Genomic DNA, 26,983 nt, shown 5'->3' on the forward strand with positions numbered 1-26,983 from the left:
ACAAAACTACCAAAAAAATTAAAGCAACCGGCTAGGGTAAAGGGAATTCAGATTTATTCAAATGAGGAGCCGCACCCTCTTTCAAGGGGAGATGATTAAGAAAAACGGAAAATTTGATTGAATTTAAAAAAAACTTCTAAAAAGGCCCTAAAAGACAAAACTTCCTAAATTCAAGTTTGTTCAAGTCATGGCTCACGGGGGAGGGCGGAGCCCAATAGGGAATCAAAGTATTACATTTGAATATGTAGGGGAAAGAAATCTTTCAAATCTTTTCAAAAACAGCAGGACCATGTTTAGTTAGAATAATATTCAATTTCAAACATATGGTGACAAAGTTCTGCCACCACTTGTCAGAAAACTATGTCGACTTGTCAGATCATTATGTCGACTTGTCAGATAATTTTGCTGATTTGTCATTTATTAACGTGTTTCAAAATTCAACATGAGAACATGTCTATGAAGAGTGTGTGCCATCGATCCAGTTGACATCATATTTTTCTGACAAGTCAACAATAAGATCTAACAAGTTGTCATAATTATCTCACAAGTTGACATAAATATACGACAGGTCAACATAATTATTTATCTGACAAATTGACAAAACACCGGACAAGCTGAAGTCATTATCCGTCAATTCGACTTAATATCTGACAAGTCAACTTGTTAGATAATTATGTCGACTCGTCGGATATTATGATGTCAAGTAGATGTGAGTTAATGGCAGTAACAAAATACCGAGTTCCTTGTTATGAGGATTTTTATCTGACAAGTCGACATAATCATCTAACAGGTTGACATAAAGATCTGACAAGTCGAAATAATTATCTGACAAGTGGTGGCAGAAATATGCCACCATACAAACATCTTATGATTATGGTGGAATATTTCTGCCACCACAATAGATAATTATATCGCCTTGTCAGATGTTTATTCGAGTTGTCATATCACAAGCATCATGATTAGGAACTAAATGTCTTGATAATGAAACATGTTACTCCCACTAAATGACATCTACTTGTCATCATAATATCTGATAAATCGACATAGGTGTCCAACATATAAACATAATTACCTGACAAGTCGAAATGATTATCTGAATTATCTGACAAGTCGACATAATTATTTGAAAAGTGGTGTGAGAACTATGCCACCATATATGCAATCTTATTAAAATTAGATGTTCCGAATCCGCTAGCGCTTCTCAAACATCTAACAACATCCCATTAGGGGTCACGTCAGAGCGACCTTTCGATTATGAATAAACATAACAATTCTGGCCAATCAGATTCAACCTTCTGTATACGATTCTAAAATTAGTTCGACGGCTACATCTTAACATTATTGATGCTCAGTAGACTGTCTTACGTTGAATTAAAGTAATTTTGGTATAAATTGAACGTATAGTCCGCCAATCTGGCATTCTTACCTAAATAATGCAAACGAAAATGCACAAACTACATGTAAACGTCTATATATCCCGCACGTCACATTCATATTTAGCACGGTCTTTACCATGCATATTTGTTTACTACGAAACCCCTTGGGCGTTTAGGTTTGGCAATAAAAAAAAGAAACGCACCCGAACTATAAGCCAAGATTTCAGAGACGGCGATTTCATTGGGTAATCGAAAGGTCGCTCTGACGTGACCCCGAATGGGATGTTGTTAGATGTTTGAGAAGCGCTAGCGGATTCGGAACATCTAATTTTAATTAGATTGCCATATATGGTAATAAAGATTCAGATGTCTTCGAATGAAGGCCCCTAAAGCTTTGTTTAGGGAGGTGACGCAATAGAGGAAAATAATTATATACATGAGAATATATGTAGGTGAAGATCTTGAACAAGAGGTCCATGGGCCACAACACTCGCCAGAGTAACTTGATCGCCTTTTGTAACCCCACCTTACACACAGGGTCCATGATTTGAATAAAATTGAACCTACACTACCAGAGGATGCTTCCATATAAATATTACTAACTAAAGTTAACCATGGCTTCGCTGTTCTTGTGAAAAAGGTTATTTAAAATGTGTTCCTATAAATTCCTTTGTAAAATTAATTGTGCCCCCCCCCCCCCACCTAAGAAAGTTTTATGAATTCAACAAACTTGAATCTCCTCCACCTAGGTATGCTTCCACATTGATACGATTCATTGTGACACTGGTGTTCTTGTGAAGAGGCGTTTTAAAGATTTTCCCCTATATATTCCTGTGTATAATTTAGATTTACTGTGGCCCAACCTTACTCCCGGGGGCCATGATGTGAAACTTAAATCTACACTACATGAGGATGCTTCCATATTATTGTAAAATCACTAATTTTCGTGGAGGTTTTAATTTTCGTTGTTTTCGAGGTATGAAGAGACCAATGAATTCATGACCACCACAAAATGTTAAATGTCATAATTATGCATAATCACTCAACAATTCTTCATCTACGAAATTCAATCCCCACGAACCCATGTTTTTTTCCTCAAACCACGAAAATTTGACCCAGAGCATGAGATTTTACTGTAATGTGACTAGTCACAGACTTTGCTGTTCTGGAAAAGAAGATTGAAAGATCTTTTTTTTAATATATTCCTAGATATAAAACTTTTTTTTTTTGCCTTTTGTGGTCCGACCTTACCCCGAAGGGCCATAATTTGAACAAATTTGAATCTACACTACATAAAAATACTTCCATATAGATATGAGAAATCATGGCTTAGCTGATCTTGAGAAGAAAAATTTTTAGAAATCCTTTCTTATATATTCCAGTGTATAAAACATTGATCGCCGATTATGGCCCCATCCTCCCCCCAGGGGCCATGATTTCTACAAACTCGAATCTACACCATCTGAGGATGCTTTCAAAGAAAATTTGACTTATCATTGCTTTGATGTTCTTGGGAAGATTTGTAAAGTTTTCCCCTATATATTTCTTTGTAAAATGATTGCAAAATGTGTCTACATCCTATCCCCGGGAGTGGGGGTTCATTATTTGAGAATACTTGACTTTACACTACCCGAGGTTGCTTCGATATTAATATGACTAATCATGGCTTTGCTGTCCTTTAAAATATATCATTTTCATACATATTCCCATATAAACTTTAATTCCCTATTGTGGCCCTACCCCACCCCCGGAGAACATACTTTGAATAATTTTCAATCTACACTACCTATGGAGGTTTTTCACAAAAATTTGATTTTTTTCTGGTCAAGTGGTTCTGGAGAAGATTTTTAAAGTATTTTCCTATATATTTCAATGAAAAAGCTTTGACTCCCTTTGTGGCCCCACCCTACTCCGAGGCCCTGACTTTAAGAATTTAGAATATGCAATACCTATATCTGGGTTTGTATTATTCTAATTAATCACGGAAAATTCTGAGGTGGGGTTGAATTCTTATAGTTGGCTAACTCTGGCCTTGATATCGTGTAGCTTGCCCCTGGTTCCTATTGGCGGGGAGTAGAAGTAAATACAATGTAGGTTTTACAATCTTGCAAGCCTACAATTCTATACCCTTTCTATATTAATTCTGATTTCTTTTTTGCTTTCTATCTCATCACTTTCTCTCAGCCACTTCCTATACGAGTTGAGTAGAGTAGAGCAGATGATCTTACATTTTTGGCCGTGGTTTGCAACGATGCCCCAGTCAGTGCGGCCTATTATACAACCTTTAGTGTATTCTACTTTCAATGTAGACTACACTAAAGGTACTTTGAGAGAGAACGGGTTATTCGATTTTAGCCCTAAATCTAGGTCGATTCTGCGTTTTTCACTAACCTAATGATTACATCATGATATGAAAACTTAACAAAGTTTTGCGATTTCAAGTTTCATTCAAATTATGAATCCTGGTGTTAGAATGGGGCGAAAATTTTGCATAATGCATGCTCTCCTCTGTAACAGTAAGAGTTATCTCCCTCTCCCCATCCCCCCCCCCCCCGGGGGGGGGGGTTACGCTAATTAAGACTTAATATTGAGGAATTATTATTCGTTTTGACAAAACGTAATGTCATGGGAATTCTTTTAATCTGAAAATAATAATATTGTCAAAAATGACAGAGGATTTTAAACAAGGAGCTCTGGACAAGATTTGTAGGTTTCCTTTTAAAATCTGCCTCTCATACTTAAGAACTTGGCAAGTCACTAAAAACAAATATTGCTATCTTTTTCTTGTTTTTATTTTAGATATCAAATAACATTTTTGTACGTTATTAACAACGTTTTCCATATAAAATTAGCAATCAAACATAAGTCTTTTAAAACCAACATATATCATTCAGTCTGTACTCTCATTTCATTTTTACGCCTTTGTTTTATGACAATAAAATGAAATGTTTTAATAGTATAGTAGACTAGTGCAAAATAAACAAAAACAAAAAAAATGAGCAAGTGATTCATAGAATCTTCGATATGAAAACATCTGTATGCTTATCGCGGTGGTGAACAGATGATACTAAGTAACCATGGAAAATAATGTACATGTAAAAGTATGAAAAATAAAACTGAATTAATAATTAAAAAAAAAAGTTATATTCACCTCTGTTTTAAAAGTAAAGGTCTTTTGTGCAGTGATTTTTTTTTCTGTGTTTTCCTTCAAAACAGTCATGTGATAAATTCATATGAACAATAACTCTACAATAAGTTTTTTTTTTCATTTTAAAAATACCAATAGTCAAGGTAAGTGCACTGCAATAAGGTAAAATTTTAAAAAGGGGGAAAACTAGACTCAGATAATGCATGTCTGTGCGTTTATAAAGTGTACTCAAAATTAAGTACATTTATGTGTCATGGACTTCAGCATAATTATTTTAACCACTGTAAATGTGTTATTATATTATGTGCGATTCTCATGGATTAGCAAAGTAAACACTGACTGTGTGAAGTAAAAATCCAAGTCACGCACTCAGATTTTGGGTTTTTATACTTTTATACAAGTCACTTTATGGAAGATGCTTTGGCACACACTTCAACTAAAACATTTTTAAAAATTGAGATTCATTGATCATAAAACGCAAAAAGTAAAACACATTGGGATGCATTCAGTCCACGCACACGGTTCTCTGTCCCACAGACGCTTTCATGAAATAGAACATCACACTGTAAAGACGCACTCCTATGATATACATGTACAATTCATTTCATTCATCTTTTGCGTAAAAAAATATGATGTATAGCACCACCTAACAAACAAAAGCATTTAGAATACATTTAACACACTTCCGCTTTTTGTTAAAACATTTATACATCATTTGTTCAGAAACATAAATAGCTCATTCACAATGACGACATCATACACTCCTTTGATTTGCGATACCCACATACAAAACATTTCATGTTTGACGTTTCATCATGGTTTGACTTTTTGAAAATGAACATGTTAACGTCGTGGCGACAACTTCGATTCGAGATCTTTGAAACGATGAGAATTTTCCTGCTGAATTGGAGACATCATGCTTTCACATTTTTTTTTAGCGATAACAAATGGGTCTATGGCAAATTTTGATTTTTGACATGTTTCGTATTTGTTACGTCATTATAAACGTCCTGGTTTGGCCATCCGGTAAGATGATGTGTTCTTATTATAAATCTATACAAAAAAGTGTTTTTGATATTCTTAGAGAAATAGCTTAGTCTCGCTGCTTGCCGAGGACCTTTCGCTGTCCGTGCATCTGTTGATTTTACACGGTGAAGAATTCTGTTTCCCACCACTGATCACGTGACACGGTGGAACAGTTACATTACGAGGATAGTTATACCTCTCATAGTAGTCAGTGCGCCTGCGCAATAAGTACATGGCGAATATAACTAAGGCTAACAGTACACAAACGCCCGCTACAGGTACGGCGATGTAGATGGGATTTAACATTTTGGAACTGTCTTTATTGGGTCCATTGAGTGCGCATGGGCAGTCGGTGTGGTCTGCGTCATGCGACAATTCACTGTTTTGATTTACTATTTTATTTTTTGTGTCGTCATAACTAGAGTCTATGTCTGCTAATTCTCCTGTTTCTTTGGTGTCTGCAAATTCAAAAATTACACTGATTAGTTTACTCACTAGATCCTGCACAAATTACTAGTATACCTAACACAAACAAATTATCAAAAATTATTGGTAATACATGTAATTACCATTTTTGATTTATAATTACTAGTAGAAGAAAACAGTTTTAAATGTTGTAAATCTGGTTAGATATTGAAACTACAAACCCCAAAAATGCGTTTGGTAAAGTTTTTTTTCCCTCTCATACAAATGCTTATTCTTCTTCCGGTGCATTAAGAGACAAAACGAAATACGTACCGATTTTGTTTTGGGGTGGCGCTTGGGTAGGTACCACGTTTTTATTACAGAAATCTTTATCGTTACAGCAGTGAGAGATTCGGAGTTGTGGCAGTTTAGAAAACAGGCGGCTTTCACAGAGTAAAGGCTGCGATTTGTCAGAACAACCCGCTTCCACGAATCCGTTGTTTGTTTCACTGTAGCACCACTTGCCCATGCACATCCGGGTTCCTTGTTCTAAACATTGCTTAGTTGTGCAGTCACAACGCAGTCCTACAAAAGACAGTGAAACCTTGTTAATTTGTTAATTTCAACATTTGAAATTCAGTTAGCTCTGTAACTACATGTATCATAATATGTATATGTAAACATATTTCTTTTAAGGTTCATTGACTCTCTAATAAGAGAGATCTTAAAAATGACATTTATTCCTCTTCTTTAAAAAAAATGTAATCTTGAATGGCAATTTCTGTCGAATTTTGTTCCGCAAAATATACTGAAACTGTGTGCATTTCATTAAGGCCTATAATAAATAAGATTTCTTTGTAATCATAAGAAAAATAGATAAAACGGAATAATAAGGTAGCATATCGTCCACTGATAAATCTTTGAGTTTAAAAATCTAAAAACAAGATTGTCTTCATTCACAAAACGAAACGAAAGACTGTTTTGTCGTCCCCTATCCATCATAACTACAGGGATAATGACAATTGAATATCAAGCAAAGTGATAAAGTAATGAACACATTCGAAACAGATCATATGAAAACGGGTTATATTTGAACATGTATGCATGTATGTGATTTAAATATTCCCCATAATGCAATGCTTTATGACTGGTTTGGAATCGTTAAAGGCTAAAATACATTCTGCATATCTTCGTCTATCTACTTAAACATGTTGTAATCGACTTGATTCATAAGTTTTGAAAGCGTTAAAAAACGTTCAAAGGAAGCGTCAACAATGTCTGTGCACTGCATGATGGATTGCCACAAATAAAAATACTTCAAACCATTCTTCACGGGGGAAAAATAAAAAAAAGGAAGAAATTATTTTGACTTTTATTACAACCGTAAACAATCGTCTCGATGGCCAATCAGAAAGAGCACGACTATTTCAGGTGTGAAAACTGGCGACTTGATGTCATTGCTAAAGGGTGAATATCGTTCATCAGGTATTCAGAATTGTCAGAAGAATAAACATTAAGTCGTCAGTGGATTTCTTCTTTGATGAGTAGCAAAGCTCTGATTAATATACATAACAGTGTCAAGTCAAATGTACACTGTAAATGTATGATTATTAGATTCTCTTCACTAAACTGTTCCAAAACACTTTTTAAAACGGGGACAACCTTCAAGAGCTAAGTGAAACAGTGCACGATAGCTTTTATTCTATCTTTTTTCATAAAATAAGAGAATATGAGTAATTTATTTTTAATTTAAATAAATGCATCTTTCAGAAGTTTCTCTTATTGCCAGACAAGTTCGTTTTATATACCACGTGACATCTCTTTCCTTGCCTAGCGGATGATAAGTTCCTGTCATATTGTTGTGTATGGTTTAAATCTACATCTACAAAAATTCGATAAACTTGTGTTTCTGTGCCGTCAGCATAGCAGGAAATGTTGTTTTGCAAAGACACTTGCCGGCTTGTCATTGATAAATAATGTTTATCTCTTTTTTGAAACTACAAAAAATGTTTTAACAACTGACTGCATCTTCAATCAGTTCTTACATAATAAATGCAGAGTTTAATCGTCATAAAGAGTTCAATTTACGAAATTTTAAATTTTAAATTCGATTAATTACTCCATTTACAATTAATTATGGTGACTGGTATGTTAATTGCAAGTATTCCTTTCTAATATTGGCCTGAAGCAAATTAATTTACCTTTTGAACTATAATTTCATGGTTCGTAAGCAACTTCTTACTTACCAAATAGAAAATGACAGTGACATTTTTTTAAAGAAAAAAAAGAACGATATGAATTTTAATAAGGATAAGATAAAAACTGCTTTTTAAAACAGCTCGAGGCTTATTTTGCATGGATTATATAACATTGTTAATGAGCATTCTCAGAAATTGAGCAGCTTAAGGACTCTTAAAGAGTACTGGCCATTCTTAAAACATTAAGTAAAACAATATACTTATATAAAAAAAACGAAAGTATAACGAAACACAAAAAATAAATAAATAAGAAATTAAAAAATTGCAGATGACTATATCCAGATCTAACCTCTCCCTTTTTTCGAAATTAATAATGAAATCTACTGGAAAAAAATGTAATGGGCGAAATCCAAAGAGGGACAATTTTATGTAACAGTTTACGTATTTACAATAAGTCATAGTTTACGTATTTACAATATGTAACAGTTTACGTATTTACAATATGTACAGTACTGTAACAGTTTACGTATTTACAATATGTAACACTTTACGTATTTACAATATGTAACAGTTTACGTATTCAATATATAACAGTTTTACGTATTTGCAGTATGTACCAGTTTACGTTTCCTTAACTTTAAGTGGTGTTATACGGATACTTTTTTTACCAACGAAAAAAAATAAAATAATAAGGTTTCAACATTTCTAAATCCCAATGTCCCTCGTTGTAAATTTTTCGTTGAAAAAATGAAAACCAAAAGCGTGCTATGGGGAAACTATTTCTCTCTTTTAAAATAAAAATTATACAATTCTGAACTCGGAGAATGCCATTTACACACCTTTTAAAGTCAATTTAAAGCTCCCCGAATACAAATATTTCATTTTTTAATGGAGACGTAACAAGATGAGCTTATCGAACCTGTTAATGTATCCCACTAAATCGTTCCACCTCAGAGCACACGCCCTACCAAATGGTTACGCATGACTACATACGAACGAAACATTTTATAACATCTGGGAAATATAATGTCAAAACAGGCTTTTACCATGTCTTGTATATATTAAGTTTAATTTATTACAGCGAAGTAGATTTGTCATCAGGTATACAGGTATATACATAATTTGTAAACAGCAAAGTATCCATTATAATAACCAAACTGATAGAGATCGCCAAGTGCCATCTGTGTGTAAAAAAAATATATATACATCTTCATATCTGAAGAACAGGTGACAAAGATGCAGCTATGATTAATAGCTTATATATCTACATCTCCATTAAATAACGTACAGTACATTCATCCTGCTGAACCCGATATAAAGAGCCAAACATATTAATAGTTCGAGTGGGTTTTTTTTTTTTTGGTTTTTTTTTTTTTGTTGCTGTTTTATAAGAAAAATATTTGGCTCTTTCAGGTCGTGGCGAATAGGCTTAGAGGGGGGAAAAACAAAAAGAAAAAAAGAAAAAAAATCGGCGCTGCAAGACTCTAAGGAATTCCTTAGAAATTGAAGGAAACGCATGGAAAAATATTCAGTTTAACTTAATTTGACAACTCTATGTGTGTGAGTGTTTCAAGTTTTCTAAAATCAAAGACATCCTTCCAATTCACAGTCAATATACAGAATGCTTTGCAGAAACAAATTTGCAGACTTCCTGCCACTCATAATGGAGACAATCATATGAAACCAATTACACAAAATGAAAAAAAAAAAAACCAAATTTGCGTTTCTTGCGTTTTACAATCCGCAAAATTCGCCGACAAATCATATTAACGCACAGACATGTTAAAATATTTCCAGATCGTTCGCTGGTTTGTTTGACAATGTGCATCATAGACGAACTTGAAAGGAATTGACGTCTGATTTTATTAGAATACAGAAAAAGGGATGCCACAATGTCTACGAACAATGATTTTCAAATGGTTTCTCCGGGTTATCTTGGGATTTATCGATAGACGCTTAGCTATCTCCGGATTTATCATCCAGTCATTATGTGCTTTCAGTGTTAATCTTTTATAACCGCTGCCTGATTGACAAAGATTTTTTTTCTGTCTCTGATACAATAAAAACAAGGTTATTAATGAATAGAAATGGTATTTAATCAACTATAGCACAATCATGAAAGAATTTACAATATCTTTAGTTTTTAATTCATTAAAGAAAAGATGCAGAAAAAAAAACAAACGGTACACAAAGCAAGTTTTTATTATTTCTTTATCTATTATTACTAATCAAAATTCCTAGCCTTTGAATTCAGATTATGGCTTCTATCTTGTTTTCCCTCCGCTTTTGAATGAAATTAAAAGACTTGCAATTAGGGTAAACTGGAATCTTACACTGGGAGAATTACAAGTTTATACATATTAAATCATGAGTTCATGCCTTTGATAAGCCCTCGGAGGTGAATAAAAATTTTTACTCCATACTTGACAGATACAAGATTTTTCTTGCATTTTTATGTATATGTTTGTTTTTACTATTTTTTTTTATCATTTTAAATTTTTGATATCTAACACGTGCACAGAATAATGAAATTAAACCTGCATCTAATATCAAAACAAAGCAGCTTACTCTATACGAGAGAGGTGCTATTTTATCATAGGAGTGATGGATAACAATTTATGTTCGCATTTAACTTGTTCTGGAACAAGAGAGAGATATACCGCCAGCTTTTTATGGGACCAATGATACGGCAGCTTGAAATAGAAGACATGTTTCAAGCTTCTCAGAATAAACGAATACCGACAGCTATAGTCGCTACCTCCAAACAAAACATAAGCAAGACAGGTCCCAGTGAAATTGACAAAACTCGCATTACACACACACATTTATTGTAAGTACAGTTTGAAACTCAAAATGTTACATGTGGAAGTACTCGGATTTAAACTTGTGTGTTCTGGAGAATACGTCTTTATGTTACATCATTGCGAATCCAGAAGCACAGGGGCATCTTATCCGCTCTGTTCTCTATTACACATATAATAAATACACTATTAAAAATCAAGGTTAAAAAACAAATTTTTGTTTGAAATACTGCATGGGAATAGTGCAAGTTGTGTTTCTTTGCTAAATCACTAAACACGTACATACATAAATATCATTATAACGAAATCTGCATCGGAGTACAGAATTCTTACTAGGAGTACAGAGGCAGTACAGTATATTTTTACCACACCTATCGTGTCCCTAATATAAAAGATATTTATCAATATAATATCGTAGCTTCGTCACTGTTGATGAATGAACACAGTTAGACAAACAGTGCCCTGACGAGCTTGCTAGTTAGAGTCGAGTCGAAGCTTTTGGCAAGGTTTGCAATAACATGTAGGATCCATGCAGAAATAATTACTGTCTTATTATCGTATACTGCATCATAATTAATTTACAAATTCAGTTTTTCCCCTATTCTACAGTTTGTTGCGATTTTCTCAAGTTCTACAACACTCAGATAGATTTCCAGGCAATGGGTCCGGAATTGGAATCGCGCTTTTGCAAGTTTATCTGAGAAAAAAAAATTAAAAATAATTTTGGAGAACCTAAAAAATGTAGATAAGTCCTTGCGAATTAAGCATGGTTCAGTTGTTAATTCTGTTTAGCGTTCTTGGTATTACAGGAGGTCCTTTGAAGACGTAATAGCGAGTATAGGATTAAGAAGGAATCCCAGCTGCTTACACAAGAGAATTACGTCAAAACTCATCCGTCGCTCGAGAATGAATTAAGTCGTTATCTTTAAATTCTTTTCAACTTAATTAGAAATGTTAGCAAATATTTTAGTGTAGTTATTTCATGATAAGAAATCGGGAACGTTTTTTTTTTAAGTTAAGAATTTGACGTTACTGCACACATCAGACGGTGTATACTTTATGAAGTCAGCCTTAGATTTCTGTAAGTCTTGGTGACCTCGCGCTTTATCGTATTCGATCTTTGCATGTTTCCGTTGTCACCGTGAGCGAATTAATGTTTCCCCTGCTTGAAATCGTGTTTGTGTAGGTTTGTCGCTCTCCATAAAAGGCTTGTCCTTTAAGTGATATCGACAGAGTAAACATGTCTCAATTTATAAAGTGCAGTCAATTTAGATAACGAAAAATACTTGAACGAAGTCTAAGTTCCTTAAACCTCTTGCGTTTCTGATATGTTTTTAAGGTTTATTTGCCGATAACGGTCTGATACGATAACCACAGAAGGTTGAATCTGATAGGGAGTTTGTTATACTGAAAGACTCTGAGGCCCTCATACACAGAAATCACCCACAACTACCAAAGTTTTCCCTTAATATCAGTGTTTAACTTAAGGTTCCTTTCAATTGGTTTACAAAGACTAGAATCTCAAGCGATACGGTCTTTACAATCCAGTTCATCGTTTCGTGGAACTAACTTTTAAGAGCAAAAAAAGAGATGATCTAAGCACTAAAGATAAATTTGTCGGTCTTTCACTGACTTTTCGAAATTAAAGAACTTCTATAGATTTTTTTTTTTAAATTTCTTTATTTACTCTGTGTTCCTATGGGAAAATCAGCATCGCCTTGATATGGTCACTATAAATCAAATAGGGTGTACAATCGGGTCACCGATTTGAATCGATATGTTTTTTGTCAAAAAGTGTTTTAAAACATTGATTGAAGAGATTGACGTACTTTATTTTGCAGACAAAGGAACAAATATTGTTGAAAACAGAAAAAAAACATTCAATCTATAATAGCTACCGGATGTTATGAGAAAGTATTCAACACTACACAAAAAGATGTTACAGATAGAAAAATGGGGTATTAGGATTAAATCTAGAAATTAAAAAAATACTCAAAGGTCAAGCAAGGTTTTAATTAAACTGTCGACAATTAAATAAAGCTTAGAACGTTAAACTGATTCCGCTCAGTGTGCTCAACATCTTCTGTCAAATCGTAACTCCCTGGAATTTTTTTTATTGAAACTTTGGGAAAAAAGAGACACGTGCTGATGTTTTACCCTATACATTAATCATGGCTTAATTACATCAAATAAAACACTATAACTTATACACATTAATACGTCAGAGATCGGAAGCCAGCGGCACCATTAACCAAACCATTCCGCGCGATCTAGTGTTTTTGTCCCTTACAAAGTTTCCCCCCAATAAAAACTTCAACACGGTTGCACTACAAACGATAAAACGAAACCTGATCTTCGTTTCATTACAGCATGGCTAAACTTTTCAAGTTGTTCTTGGCACAGCACTCTACCTCAGCTTCTGTTCTGTAGCATTGTACGTATTATAAGTATACAACTACCAACTCATTTTCTGATTGCAGTAAATTGCTTGAAAGATCTTGATACTTAAAGCTAAACATGGCTGACATGTACGTGATAGTACGTTTTGAAGCTACATGTACGTGGCTAATATATACGCTTGGCGGTACTTTTTCTAAATGCTTTGTACGCGTTGGTATGTTGCGGTACATCTTAGCTGCCTCGTTTTGGTCTTTTTCTTTACTGTAAAATGATTTTAATTGATTACATTGCGAGGTGTATCTCTATATGAGGTATTAAGATACACCTTGCAAAGTCATGTTACAATTGCTGTAAACAAGATATCACACACACAAAAAAGTTTTATTTACAAAAAATGAAGTAAAATGTTATCATTTGATGTTATGTAACTCTTCTGGTTTTGAAGGTACAAAAGGATTAGAAAGTTGGGATGAGTACATGAATGAGACACCATACAAATATTTTTTTTTTTTAGATTATAAAATGAATTTAAAATAAGACCTTACAGCTCATATTGTTCGTGAAAAACACAATAGTATAGCATTCTGTCTGTCCCTTACAACTAAAAAGTGTTTGTATTACGTCACAAGAAGGGGAATTTCATTTCAGAAACAAATGATTTTGCGATAATTTCTAATTGCTTGTCAAAACTGCCGGAATATTGCACGCCACTTGTCAAAATAACGAAGGCAATATAAGCTAATTTTCAATTTTCTTCGGCGAAGTTTCTCGTTTGCTGTCGACCCTAGGTGGCGCTTTTTACGGGAAAAAACCAAACGTTAAAGGAATTCGATCGGATGTCTTTGTCTGTAGATAAAAACACATCAGCATGCGCCCGTTTTCAGCGGTGATAAATGATTCTGTAATGAAGCAAACTGTAATATTTGATGTCTGTTATTAAATTAACTCTTTTTTATCTTCATAAATCACCCTTAATTTCTCCATGGATTTTTTTCCCTCATTGTAATCAATAACTGAGTGTAACATTAATAAAGAACATAGAATATCTTTTGGATGCAAAGATAACAAATTTTATGGATCATGACAAACGATGTCTAAAGACAAAAATGGGTACTTGAAATATATTACTTTAAGGAAAACAGTGAGAACTTTATTTAGTTTAAAGTTAATTTGAACAATTTTATGCAATTCTTTCAAAACTCTTCCAGTAAACAAGATTGGTGTAACTGCTGTTTGAAGTGTATAACACAGTTCCGGTATGTTATATAATATAACTGTGTATTATATAATAACTTTATTTTATATAATAACTGTGTTATAAAAGAACGGTTCGTTATATAATTAACGGTGTGTTATATAATAACGGTATATCATATAATAACGGTATGTCATATAATAACGGTGTGTCATATAATAACGGTGTGTTATATAATAATGGTATGTCATATAATAACGATGTGTCATTTAATAACGGTATGTCATATAATAACGGTGTGTCATATAATAACGGTATGTCATTATTAACGGTATGTCATAAAATAACGGTATGTCATATATTAACAGTATGTCATATAATCACGGTGTGTCATATAATAACGGTGTGTTATATAATAATGGTATGTCATATAATAACGGTATGTCATATAATAACGGTACAGTGTATGTCATATAATAACGACATGTCATATAATAACGGTATGTCTTATAATAACGGTATGTCATATAATCACGTTATGTCATATAATAACGGTGTGTTTTATAATAACGGTATGTCATATAATAACGGTACGTCATATATTAACAGTATGTCATATAATAACGGTACGTCATATATTAACAGTATGTCATATAATAACGTTATGTCATATAATAACGGTATGTCATATAATAACGGTGTGTTATATAATAACCGTATGTTATATAATAACGGTATGTTTTTTAATAACGGTATGTTATATCATAACGGTATGTTGTATAATGTATGTTACATAAAAACGGTGTTATATAATAGCGGTATGTTGTACGTGTATTTACAAATACTCAATTTTTCCTTCCTTGAAAAAGCTGAATAACTTAAAATCCAAATCATATCTATATGGTTTAGCGTGACAACTGATATTATGGGATTGGAGTCCAGCGTAAAAATAACACAGTTAAAAGGAAAAATACGTAATGCTGAATTGTTTTCTGGGAAAGGTATATCGGCCCCCATCCCCACCCCACCACCCACATCCTATCCTTTTCCAGAATCTTAAATCCGAGTCCTACAGATTCCAGTTTTATACAGAATGTTTGCCTGTTTTATGAGATGTATGACCTTAGAACTATCGGCTGTGCAAGTTTGACTCCCTGACAAAAACCAATAAATTCTAATATACCCCGCGTACCCTCACCAGCCCTAAAACTGCATGACATTGTTATTTTAAAACTCATTACACAACCCCAACTGATAAAACGATCCTCGGTCCCTAACAACGGGAAAGCGAGAGGATCTGGGGTCTTTTGTAGCTAATCCTATCTAAAGTAAAAACAAACATTTTATCAACCAAATCGCGTGCTTAAATATGCGTTTGTAAAGCACTTTTTTCACAATGCTATCGAACGAACTCCATTTGCTAAAATGTTTTCCAAGTTAAACTTTTTTTTGTACTTCTAATCTCAGTAAAGTAACGCCCGGAACGAGAATATTGTCGTCAGTGTGTTCGTAGACAACGACAAAAAATTGTCCCTGTCTGATTTCCAATCGTTGTGTGTCTCAGCATACTTAACAACTAATGATTTTGTATCCCCCGGTTAATGACATTCATTAGTAATGTCCCGCGGCAGAGAGTGCACGGAAACATTCCGACAAACGATTAATAATTTATTATAAAGTTAATGTAAAACGGAGAGAAAAAAAAAACAAAAACAGGCATGATAAATTAAAACAATTTCTTTTTGGCATTTCTTTGGGTCAGTTAACGTTAGAATACATAACTGACGATTTTGCTTACAATTGGAAATTGAACTTAATTCGCTGATATGATATTCCATACTAGTATATTTTTTACTGTAACACAAAGAATTGTAAGATCTTGCTTTAGGACGGTCCCACTTGCAGTAAATCTAAATCCTCAGATACCGATGTTTCTTTTGAGCGATAGATAAAAGTTCATTTCATGTAATTATTTTATAATTTTTTCTCCGTAACTTGTTGTTCATAGTTTTTTGTTTGTTTGTTTTTTGGCATTCTGTCAGTACAATATACTATAATTTCTCGGTAGATAAACGTATTTTAATAAATCCATGACATTGAAACTCATCACTCTATAAAAGTAATTTACCAAGGATAATTTTTTAAAAGTTAATTTTAGCAGAAAGTTAATAGACTTCTGTCTTCTTATAAATAATAATCATACAATATTTATATACTAATTAAGCATCCAGCTGCCAGGGAATTCAACTTCAAAATAATAAAACACGGCTGAATCTAAACACAAAGGGATTTTGCGACCATTGTAATTAGGAATATGATCCAAATGGAGCTTTTCCTTATTTACCTATGCGCTTTCTAAAAACGCATTTTATCTTAAATATGCATCTACGCGAATTCATAAATTATGGAAAAACCTACGCTCTGTCATTGTGCATTATGTATTTTTATTACGGATAAAGATGGCAGTGAAGTGCTTGAGGGAAGACATATGTGAAATTAGCAAACCTGGCATAAATTATCATTTTCTAATGAGAGAGAGAGAGAGAAAGAGAAAGAGAGATAAAATCTTATGTCTAAATTCGAAGTACTACCATCACCTAATATTTACATAAGATGATGTGTAGATGCCTTTGAAAGAAATTCTCTAAAAGTTTGAATTAAGTTTATACTACAAATGATGGTTAATAATGTAAAAGTCGATGCCAATTTCTGTGTATTATAATGAAAAAATGTAAATAATTGTGCTTCATGAAATATGCCTTTTTGAAATGTATCAGATCAAATCTTCGTCAAATTTAATAAAAAGTGAAATACATTTTTTACATAAAGAAAAATAATCAAACAATTTAACAAACAGTGAAAGAACATTCAGAACTTGAACAGTATTAAAAATGTCACCACGTCCTACTTGTGAGGTCTTTCAAAAGTTGTTGAGTTATGAATTTAGTTTTGCAATATTCATTTCCCTAAAATTCCACAATAGGTCAAAGATAAGATTAACACGGTAAAATTCGAGCCATTTCTTTGTTATTTCGCCTTGCTGTTTATCCTGCCATAGGCCTATGCGATCATTTGTAGATGTTTATCGAATTCCGTTTTGTAAGTTAATACCATAACGCTCGCTTCCCTGTCGTTCCAGAAAGCCGTTTAAACTTTTCAGTCCTTCTCCCGGTCGATTGTTTAGACGGGTAGATCATTTGAAAGACCTTCACAATTTGCCCTGCAATTTTTCAGTTTATCATAGCGTAGACAATTTGGTCTGACACATGAGACTATGGCGAGTTCCGGCCGGTCCAGAATTTTTGGTGGCGACACTCGGAACAGAATACAATGGACTTATCGGACATAGATCTAGATCTCCCCGGCTAAAGGACCAGCTACTTCAACGGCGATCACATACGAGGGCCATTTAAAGTACACAGGAAACAAAAGGCTTGATGGAATTAAATGTAGATCTCAGGGTTCGCCGTGTGTCATTGATTTTAATAGAGTGCATTCTAAACTCTCTCTCTCTCTCTCTCTCTCTCTGTGTGTGTGTATGTATGTGTTAAGTTGTTTATAAAGTTATCTCATACAATCGGATGAAATTTAACAGACACCTATATCTATACAGCAGCAAAACACGCAAATAAATAATTGAGTCATCATATTAAAAGATCTTTTTAAAAAAAAATACATAAATTTGAATATCTGTATTGAGATGAGAGATAGAAGACCGTAAATACTACACAATGTCACGGTTTGTAGGTCTCTATTTCTATACGACACTCCAATCAAACATTAAAAGGTTTAAAAAGGAATGTTCTTGCTCTACATACATGAAGTTAAATGCTTTTAATACAAAGATCAGTTCAGGCAAAACCGTGAAATTTACAGCCTCGTTTTCTAATATGTGTTTCATATTGTCAAATCTGACGCTTGCTTTCGTGTTTATTTTCACCATATAGATGTGTGGGTGAGTGGAAAGAGGAGGGGGGGGGTATAAAAATCACAGAAAGTGAATTAATATTTTTTATTTTATTTTTGTGCATTTAATAATTAATGCTTAATAGTGTTTGAATAAAGGTAGAGGAATAATGTGACACACCACCTTATTTTTCTTCTCTTTAGATTTGACCGCCATACAACTGATGATCCCCGGCAGTTAGGGGTTATTTCCCTTATGTTATATAGGTACCATTAAACTTTCTGAATGCATTCACAGTTTCTTTTTCTAAAAGAAATTTAGCTTTACATTCAACATTTTTTTGTAATTTTTTTAGGTGTTTAAATACTTCTATACGAATATTAAAAAATCCGTACATATTTATTTTTATTGCAAAGTAAGAAACTTTGAAACTTTCTTTTCGATTATTGCATTTATTTTTTTTTTTTCCTTTTTTCTCTTGGTATATCAACTAATTCTTACAACTAAAATATTTTTTAACACTTTAATTATACCCAGGCTTGTCTTTCTCAGCGAGTTTACCAATTTGTCAAAAATACCTTTAAAAGTTCAGCAGACTTTTCCCCTCTAATTTCTGTATCTTGGCTTGTACGATTATCTCCAGGATATTTCTGTAATTTCCTTTCTCTTGGAAACTAACACAGGGGATAAAAACTGGTTAGAAATGATGTTTATTAAACATTTAAAATGAACATCAGTTTTCCGTAAATTTGTATAATTTACCGCGAAGTCTGCAAACTTCACGCACGCTCACTTTTCCTCCATTCCCTCCTCGAGATGAAAGCCCCTCTCACCACTGCGCGCTTAAAGAGACGAGAGCCGGGATGAATGTGTATCTAATTCACCCCGGAAATTATCAAATATTATTAAACGTCAGATAATGAGTTTTGGGGAGAGATGAGAGAAAAGCCGTGAGTGAGAACTCTACGTCTGTGTTAAATATTTGAATTTTTATGGTCGTTGCGACTCATGAGGCTAGCTATTTTGGTATAAAGACATGTACTGGAGATTAATATATAAAGATGCTTCATTAAGGAAAAAGAAGCACAGATTAGATTTTTTTTCTTTCGTTCTGATTAAATCTATCTATACAGACATTCGAGTTGGAAATGAAACGAGAAATCACATCAGAACTATAAAGAAAGACAGAGTTGCATATTGATTCTGATGATGTCTGCAGAGTGCCAATGCTTGCAGAGCCTTTTTTTATTGTGCTAGTTGTGTGTTCGCCTTGATTATGAGCGATTTATCATTAGTGATCTGCTAATTAAACTAAAGACTACGGCGTCGAGTAGACGAGGTCTTGTAGAACCCGGTCCGGAGAAACACACTCCGTTCATGTCGAGTCGATAGTTGGGCTCCTCCACACATTGAGAGCTCGCGTTTGAGAGCTTATTAATATTTTTTATACATCCCTTCTCTACTCTAAGCTTTCGTTTGTGTAATGCTTTATAAATAATTTAAAGAGGAGATGCTACTTGAATGGCATTTTCTCCCTCTCTCTCTAAATGTTTTTGGAGTCAGAATTTGTCGTTTCAGAAAGGGTAATTTTCTCTCTACATTATTCAAGCTGTAGGCTTGATGTGAGAAGTTTGATTTCATTTAGATTTTAGTCAGTACTAGAAAGTAAAGTCATTCATTTTTCCACGACAAACTGGATTAATTTCTTATAATCTCTCTCACATTATATAAAGTTTATGAGTAAGATGAAGTATAATGCTTTTGCATATTGGTGCGAAAAACGTGATCTTCTTTCGTCGCTCTTTCCTCGACACAAACATTTCTGTAATGGTCGACAGAAAGACTTCAAGTCGTTGGAAATGGAGATCAAACCCTTCCTACACACTGTATCTATTAATTCCACATTCGATACTAAAGCACGCAAAATTCATAACAAACAAACTGACATGTCTTATGTATATACAAACAAGAACGTTAACCTGCTAGCGGGATGCGATTTCCAACAGCTGACTCTAGAATAAAGTAAACACACAACACAACGATTCCAGCCCAGTATCGTATAGCCTTTTTCTTGTATACAATAATAGATGACAAGGAGTAAAATTAAGTGTACGATTTTGTGTGTTTAAGTTTTTTCCTGACAAATTTAAATTCGAAAGAAACATATTTAATTTTAAAAAAAATTCGGCATTCTTCTAAATTCTCTACAGCAGATGTAGATTTTATTTTTAAGTAAGTTTAAACTTTTATTTATGACATGATATTGGGTTATTATTTTTTTTTCTATAAATAAATCTTGACTGTTTGATATAACTTTTTTAAAAAATAAAAAAATAAAATTATAGACAGAGGTTATTTTTTTCAGTAAAGATTCGTAATGAGCTGATAAATCTACCCCACAAGATGTTTTCCCTCCAATATACCCCGTTGTAATAGATATATTTGCTTAAGCTAAAAATCACTTTCACTTAAGTCTATAATCCAATCACTCTACCGATATAAGAGGCCCCTAAACAACTAAACGGTGAACAATCGAGGAGGAGACAGCGCCTTTATGACCGTTACAAACGTCTCAGCGGGGATTCATTTCGCTCTGTTAAGTAAATAAACAATATTTACCGATTTCATTGATGAAAAAATCACCACTTGAGCACCATGATCCGCCCATAACATTCAACGTAAAAAAAAAGTTTCATTGTTTGCTGTACGGAAATATTTAATTGTTAATGAAGGTTGCACTTCATAATCATTTTCAAGGATTTTTTTTTTTATTATTCCAAGGTTCAATAATGTACTTTATGGGGCAGAATGAAGACTCCCGTCTTAAAAACTACATTTAATAAAGTCATGATTTCTATTGTCCTCTGGTATAATGTTCGCAAAGGAGACAATGCTTTAAAACAATGTGTCGCCAGTGATGAATGGGGCAAAATGACACATCAAAAAAAAAAATGTCAAGCCCAACCATTCGTACCTAGGAATAAATAATACATAAAATATCTTATACATGACCAAGCCACCGGTCTCTTAAGGCCAAATAGGGTTAAGGTGGGGAGACATTTGACGTTTTTCACTGTCCGATGTAAATTGACTATGTGGACTGACTTCGCGATGCGAGATATTCCCCTTACGACTGACAGTCTTTTTATTTCAGGTATTTATACACAAAATGTTTATATACAATAAATATCTTACCTGTGGTATATTTCAGTAAAATTCCCAATAAGTAGAGAAAGAATGAAGAATAGGAGTACAGGTTCATCTTCTATCGGTAAAATTCCCTCTACACATAAGAAAACCAGACTCCAGCACGTGTATAGATGTATATTTCTCGTTCGTTATGTTACGTTCATGAGGAAATACACACAGTGACGTGTATCACATTGTCTTAGTAAAACAATAACATGTCACTCTCCAGTAACGGCAGTCCCAGAAAATTATGCAAATGAAGATGCTCGTTAATTGCTATTAATTAGCATTCTGGGGGGAATTAAACTATATTCCGACTTGTTTTATCGCACGGTAATGTTATAAGAATCCATTCTTTTTGACTGTGTTCGCCAGGTTAAAATCTTTCTCGCGGGATTGAGAATACGTACAGTGATTTTGATAGAGACTTGAGATAAGGGAATTTCCTTGTCGCTGATTGGTTAAGCCTTCTGTTCCCTTCATTACCTCATAAAATAAATACATGCCCCCGTGTTTACAATTAGTTACGGCAAGACAGAAATATTTTTGCTTTTTGACGAGTACCCGATCATTTTTAAATCGTCTACATATTTCTCTCTTTCAACAAAAACGTACTCATTGGCTCAACAGGCGAACGCTATTTTATTCCCCTCTCCAATGTGTCTTTTCTTTTTTGTTTTTCCTGTTTCTTAAAAACAACTGCCGAATAAAATACTTCTTAAAAATGATACAGAAGAATGGTTAGATTCCGTAAGGTTAGAAAAAGCGTGTTGAGTTGCAACTCATCACCTGCAAAGATAAACAGAAAGAAAATAGAGAGAGAAAAAAAAACCCTTTATAACAAGAGAACTACCCTCGAGTCAAATTTGTTTTAATTCTTTTAAAATGTAATTCAGGGCGTTTATTGCCTCTATATACGAGATAAAAGAATGGGTGATAGGAACCTGAAAAGATAACAGAATTCAGATGCTTCATTAATATACCGCGCTACCATGTATCAGCTTTTATCAAAGGAATTATGACATTGAAAAACTACACAAGGCTTCGGCAAGGTTTTTATGTACGTGAACACACGCCGTAACACAATTTATATGTAATATTTATTGCAAGTAAAGATTTTTCGACGATCGAAACCATTTAAGAGGAGTTGACGTAGAAGAAGATGATCATGTTGATGAAGATGATAATGTGTTGAGGAGAAGATCAAGATTTTGATGAAGATGATCATATTCATGAGAAGATTAAGATATTATTGAAGATGATTATATTGATGAAGATGATAATGTTGATGATGAAATGTTGATGAAAAGATTACGAAATTGATGAAGATGATCATGTTGATGAAGATGATGACGTTGAAGATGATAATGTTGATGAAGATGATAATGTTGATGAAGATGTTAATTTCAAATGGTAAAAAATACTTGATTATCTGAAAATACCTATATGACTCACCTGAAAATTCTCTCTCTCTCTCTCTCTCTCGTGGTCCTAATCAAAAGCAGCGCCATCAGTTTCCTCCTTGATTAAATTATAATACCCCGAGTCTTAATCAATCAACTAAACTCTGCGAGCAGGTATTAAAAAAAATTACAGAACTGGCACTTTGTGCTCGACACGGGTTACTAACAGCAAATAACCTTATGTACTATTAGAAAATATTTGCAGTAAAAATGAAGCATCATTCAGGCTAGATTCATTCAGGCAGGGGAACTCGGTGAGGTAGCAGTTATAGCGTATCTGAAACTGGTGAAGACGCCTGGTGCCAAGACAAAGGGAAAGACTTGACCAATTATTATAACGACGGTCTCTATTATTCTACACTTCGATAATGTAGGATTGGTGAAACAATTTGCTTTATAATTTGTTTTTATCGAAAAAAAGAACAATTATAATGTACTGAATAATGTGAATATATTTCTTAGGTCTGAATCAAAAGATAATCACTTGTCCTGGGCTTTTTGTGACAAAATATTCTGACTTTGTCCATTTTGACATGAATTGTGAAGTATTTTGATTGCTAGTTGTTAAAAGATATTTATACCTCGTGTTTTAAATTTTAATTCACAGGTTGGAGTATGCATGTACTAAATTTACAACAGGATGATATCTTCATCGCATTCTATGCTACCGATTCCACAATATAGCAAGGAATTTTTATGGAAATTGCGTACAATCTATTTTCAAATACTGAAGTACAAATCCGATCTCTGTGACATTGAGGCTAACAAAATAAATTTTGTTTAAGGTCAAGAAGTGCCATTTGATGAAGGTCAAAATGTATATATCATACACAATCCACATTAAAACTACACTCACTATTAACACACATTGGCTGTGTCGGTTTATATATGAGTCGTAAATATAAAATATTAGTGCTGATTTTTACAAACCATAATTAACTTATATCTTTTTTAACTATTGCATGCAAGAGATATCATATCCGAGAATAATCACGATCTAAAATTCACAATTTAGATAATATGCTTGAAAGAAAAAAAACGGTGGGGGGGGGGGGTCACAAGCATTGCATAACATGTTTTGAAAAAAGCTTTTTATTCCAAAGAAATTCATTCAGAAAAGGAGTTTCCAATATTGAATCACTGCTTGTGACGTGAAAGTTTCGCAAGGATGACGGACTGCAGCATTCTTCACAAATACAAACCAATTACAATTAACAACAGAAACATAGAGATATCCTTTAAATAGCATATTACCGCCATATCATTGACCCCCTTCCATCATCTCATTTCCTTTATACAACATTCTATTACTCTTTTATCACTTTTCCTTTTACCCTCTATACATCAATCTTTCTATACCATGTCATTGTCTTTTTACCACCACCTTTCTATACTATGTCATTGTCTTTTTACCACCACCTTTTTGTACCACCATATCATTGTCTTTTTACCACCACCTTTTTATACCATGTCATTGTCTTTTTACCACCATCTTTTTATACCATGTCATTGTCTTTTTACCACCATCTTTTTATACCATGTCATTGTCTTTTTCCACCACCTTTATATACCATGTCATTGTCTTTTTACCACCATCTTTTTATACCATGTCATTGTCTCTTTACCACCCTCTTTTATACCATGTCATTGTCTTTTTACCACCATCTTTTTACCACCGTGCCATTGTCTTTTTTACCATCATCTTTACAACCATGTCATTTCCTATTTACAAATTCTCATTGCACATTTACCACCGTCCCATTGCCGTGTGTCACCTTTCATTACTCGAAAATATGTTACCAACACAAATTTGTCCTTTTGCCCCCTCATTTTTATTTTTAAAATCTCATTGCACATTTACCACTTTCTCATTTCATTTTTACCACTTTCTCATTTCTCTCTTACCACCATCTCAATTCAGTTTTACCACCTTCTCATTGCCCATACCTGTATATGTACCTTACCGTCCTTTTACCATTATTTCATTGTACTTTGACCATGGAAATATCGTCAAATTTACAACAAAAGCTCATAAGATAGCTTTGATGAGTAATACACTTATGTCAAAATCTTTGTTTCCCGGTAACCAAATCTTTTTAAGCCAACATTGTTTTTCTTTCAGTAGAGGGGATCTCTGATTTACCCAAATATTCATGAGCACTATATTTTCAACCAATAAAATTTGATATAGGTTATTTGCTTAATCGTGCTTATCCGCAACTTTACTTGTTTGTCTTCAACATGTTATGGATAGCAGTTGTTATTGTTTGTTTGTTTTAGATCAATTTATTTGTCTTCACCTATGCACGGATTAACAAGAGGTGACTGAGGGAAGAGGATTGGAAGCAGGCCAATGAAGAGGAAAGAGGGCTGAGGGAGGGAGAGGGGTACCCCCCCCCCCCCGTAACCTCTTATGTTCAAATCGTAATACAAGAAGTTATTAACATCTTTGCAAGGGAAATATGGGAGGTCAAGCGCTCCACACAAGAGCCTCATTTATTATTAATTATTTTTTTTAATTATGACCCAAATACTTGCATCTTAATAGGACTTGTAGAGCAGGTTTAGGTTTAGAGAAAAACAAAAGTATGTTAAAGAATTTTTGGAATTTTATAGACATGAATAATATTTATGAATACCATTTTTCATGAAACATTCCACGAGTGAAATAATATATAAGATTCTTTAATAATTGCTAGTTCACATTCTGTTAAATTTTACGTTTTGTCAACTGAAGATTTGTGTTAAACACTCACCGAAACTCTGACCTTGACATTTGACCCTAGTATCAGAACGTGTCTTTTTCATGACAGTATTTGTATCAGACGGATGGGGGATATTACAACTTCAAATTGTGTCCAAAATTTGTTGATACATAACACGACCTTTGATCTTTGACCTTTTGACCCCAAATCAATAGGATTATTTCCCTTGTCACCCTCCTCTTCTGAGAGAGGTCCTTGTGTATTAGTTGACAAGTACTGTCCTGTCTGTTTAAGTACGCTCAAACCCATCAACAAAAAAGTAAATTTCATTGTCAATTAAATTTGTTTGATGTAAAGGATGTACTTTACAATACTCAAAGCATCCCTTTAGCAGGTTCTTTAATCCAATTCTACACTTGGACAGTGTAGTGTTATGCCTGTGGGACAATTAAGGCTAACAGTATCTGCTTAATTTAAAAAAAAAACAGATCTGGGACGCAGATCAATAACAGCATGGTAAGGCATTTGTCTGAAATGGCAACAGAAATTAAGCACCCGTCCCCACCCCACCCCCCAAAAAGATAGAGGACCATCTCGAATGTTTTGTTTTTCACAATATGTCTAACTACTTGCCAAAGTGTAATATTTCTAGATGTAAGGAATATTTATTTTGTAATTGAATACATACCTTATGCAGAGAAAACAAATGTATCATTTCTTGGTATTCTCTGTGAGAAAAATGACGTGTTCTCTCTGTTAATATTTGTTATGAAAATATGATGCTGACCTTAATTAATGATATACCATGTAAGGTTTTTCCAGGTACATACATTGTTCACATTGCTCTTTGCTGAGTGATAAACCTGCCTTCAGCTGAGAGATTTCAATAGTACAGGCCAAAGAACCCTTGAAATCGCCATAATTCTTTATTTCTATCACTGGATACTTCGGGTTCTGTAAAATTATAGAGGACACTTGAAGTTGACGGGTTCCGAGATCCGAGTGGTTGCCTGACTGGCTGGGAACACCTCTAGACAGAAAGAGGAAATTACTCACACTCCTGGTCAACTAACAGCTACTGAAATGATGCCTCAGGCGCGGATCCAGGATTATGCGTTAGAGAGGGCGCTGTTAGATGGCGAGGGATTGGGTACCGCCGAAACCCATTCT

The 26,983-nt window shown here is 33.9% G+C and overlaps 1 protein-coding gene across 1 annotated transcript; it reads right to left on the reverse strand.

The window, feature by feature from the left end:
- Positions 1 to 4,150: 4,150 nt before the first annotated feature.
- On the reverse strand, positions 4,151 to 22,053 carry LOC133202104 (uncharacterized). Its single transcript, XM_061337887.1, has 3 exons — positions 21,652 to 22,053; positions 6,289 to 6,540; positions 4,151 to 6,008 (listed from the first exon to the last, which is right to left on the reverse strand). Exons 1-3 carry the CDS (start codon positions 21,716 to 21,718, stop codon positions 5,605 to 5,607), a joined length of 723 nt encoding a protein of 240 aa, XP_061193871.1. The 5' UTR covers positions 21,719 to 22,053; the 3' UTR covers positions 4,151 to 5,604.
- Positions 22,054 to 26,983: the final 4,930 nt, after the last annotated feature.

The sequence above is a fragment of the Saccostrea echinata genome, unplaced genomic scaffold (assembly GCF_033153115.1).
Source record: "Saccostrea echinata isolate AGI-Se365-2 ecotype Australia unplaced genomic scaffold, CSIRO_AGI_Sech_v1 ptg000046l, whole genome shotgun sequence".
Lineage (NCBI taxonomy): Eukaryota > Metazoa > Mollusca > Bivalvia > Ostreida > Ostreidae > Saccostrea > Saccostrea echinata.

Coding starts and splice junctions, on each gene's coding strand:
- LOC133202104 (XM_061337887.1), bottom strand. CDS start 21,718: ATGAACCTGTACTCCTATTCTTCATTCTTTCTCTACTTATTGGGAATT. Junction 6,541..21,651: donor TTTACTGAAATATACCACAG/GTAAGATATTTA, acceptor TGTCTTTTGTAG/GACTGCGTTGTGACTGCACA. Junction 6,009..6,288: donor GCCACCCCAAAACAAAATCG/GTACGTATTTCG, acceptor TTGAATTTGCAG/ACACCAAAGAAACAGGAGAA.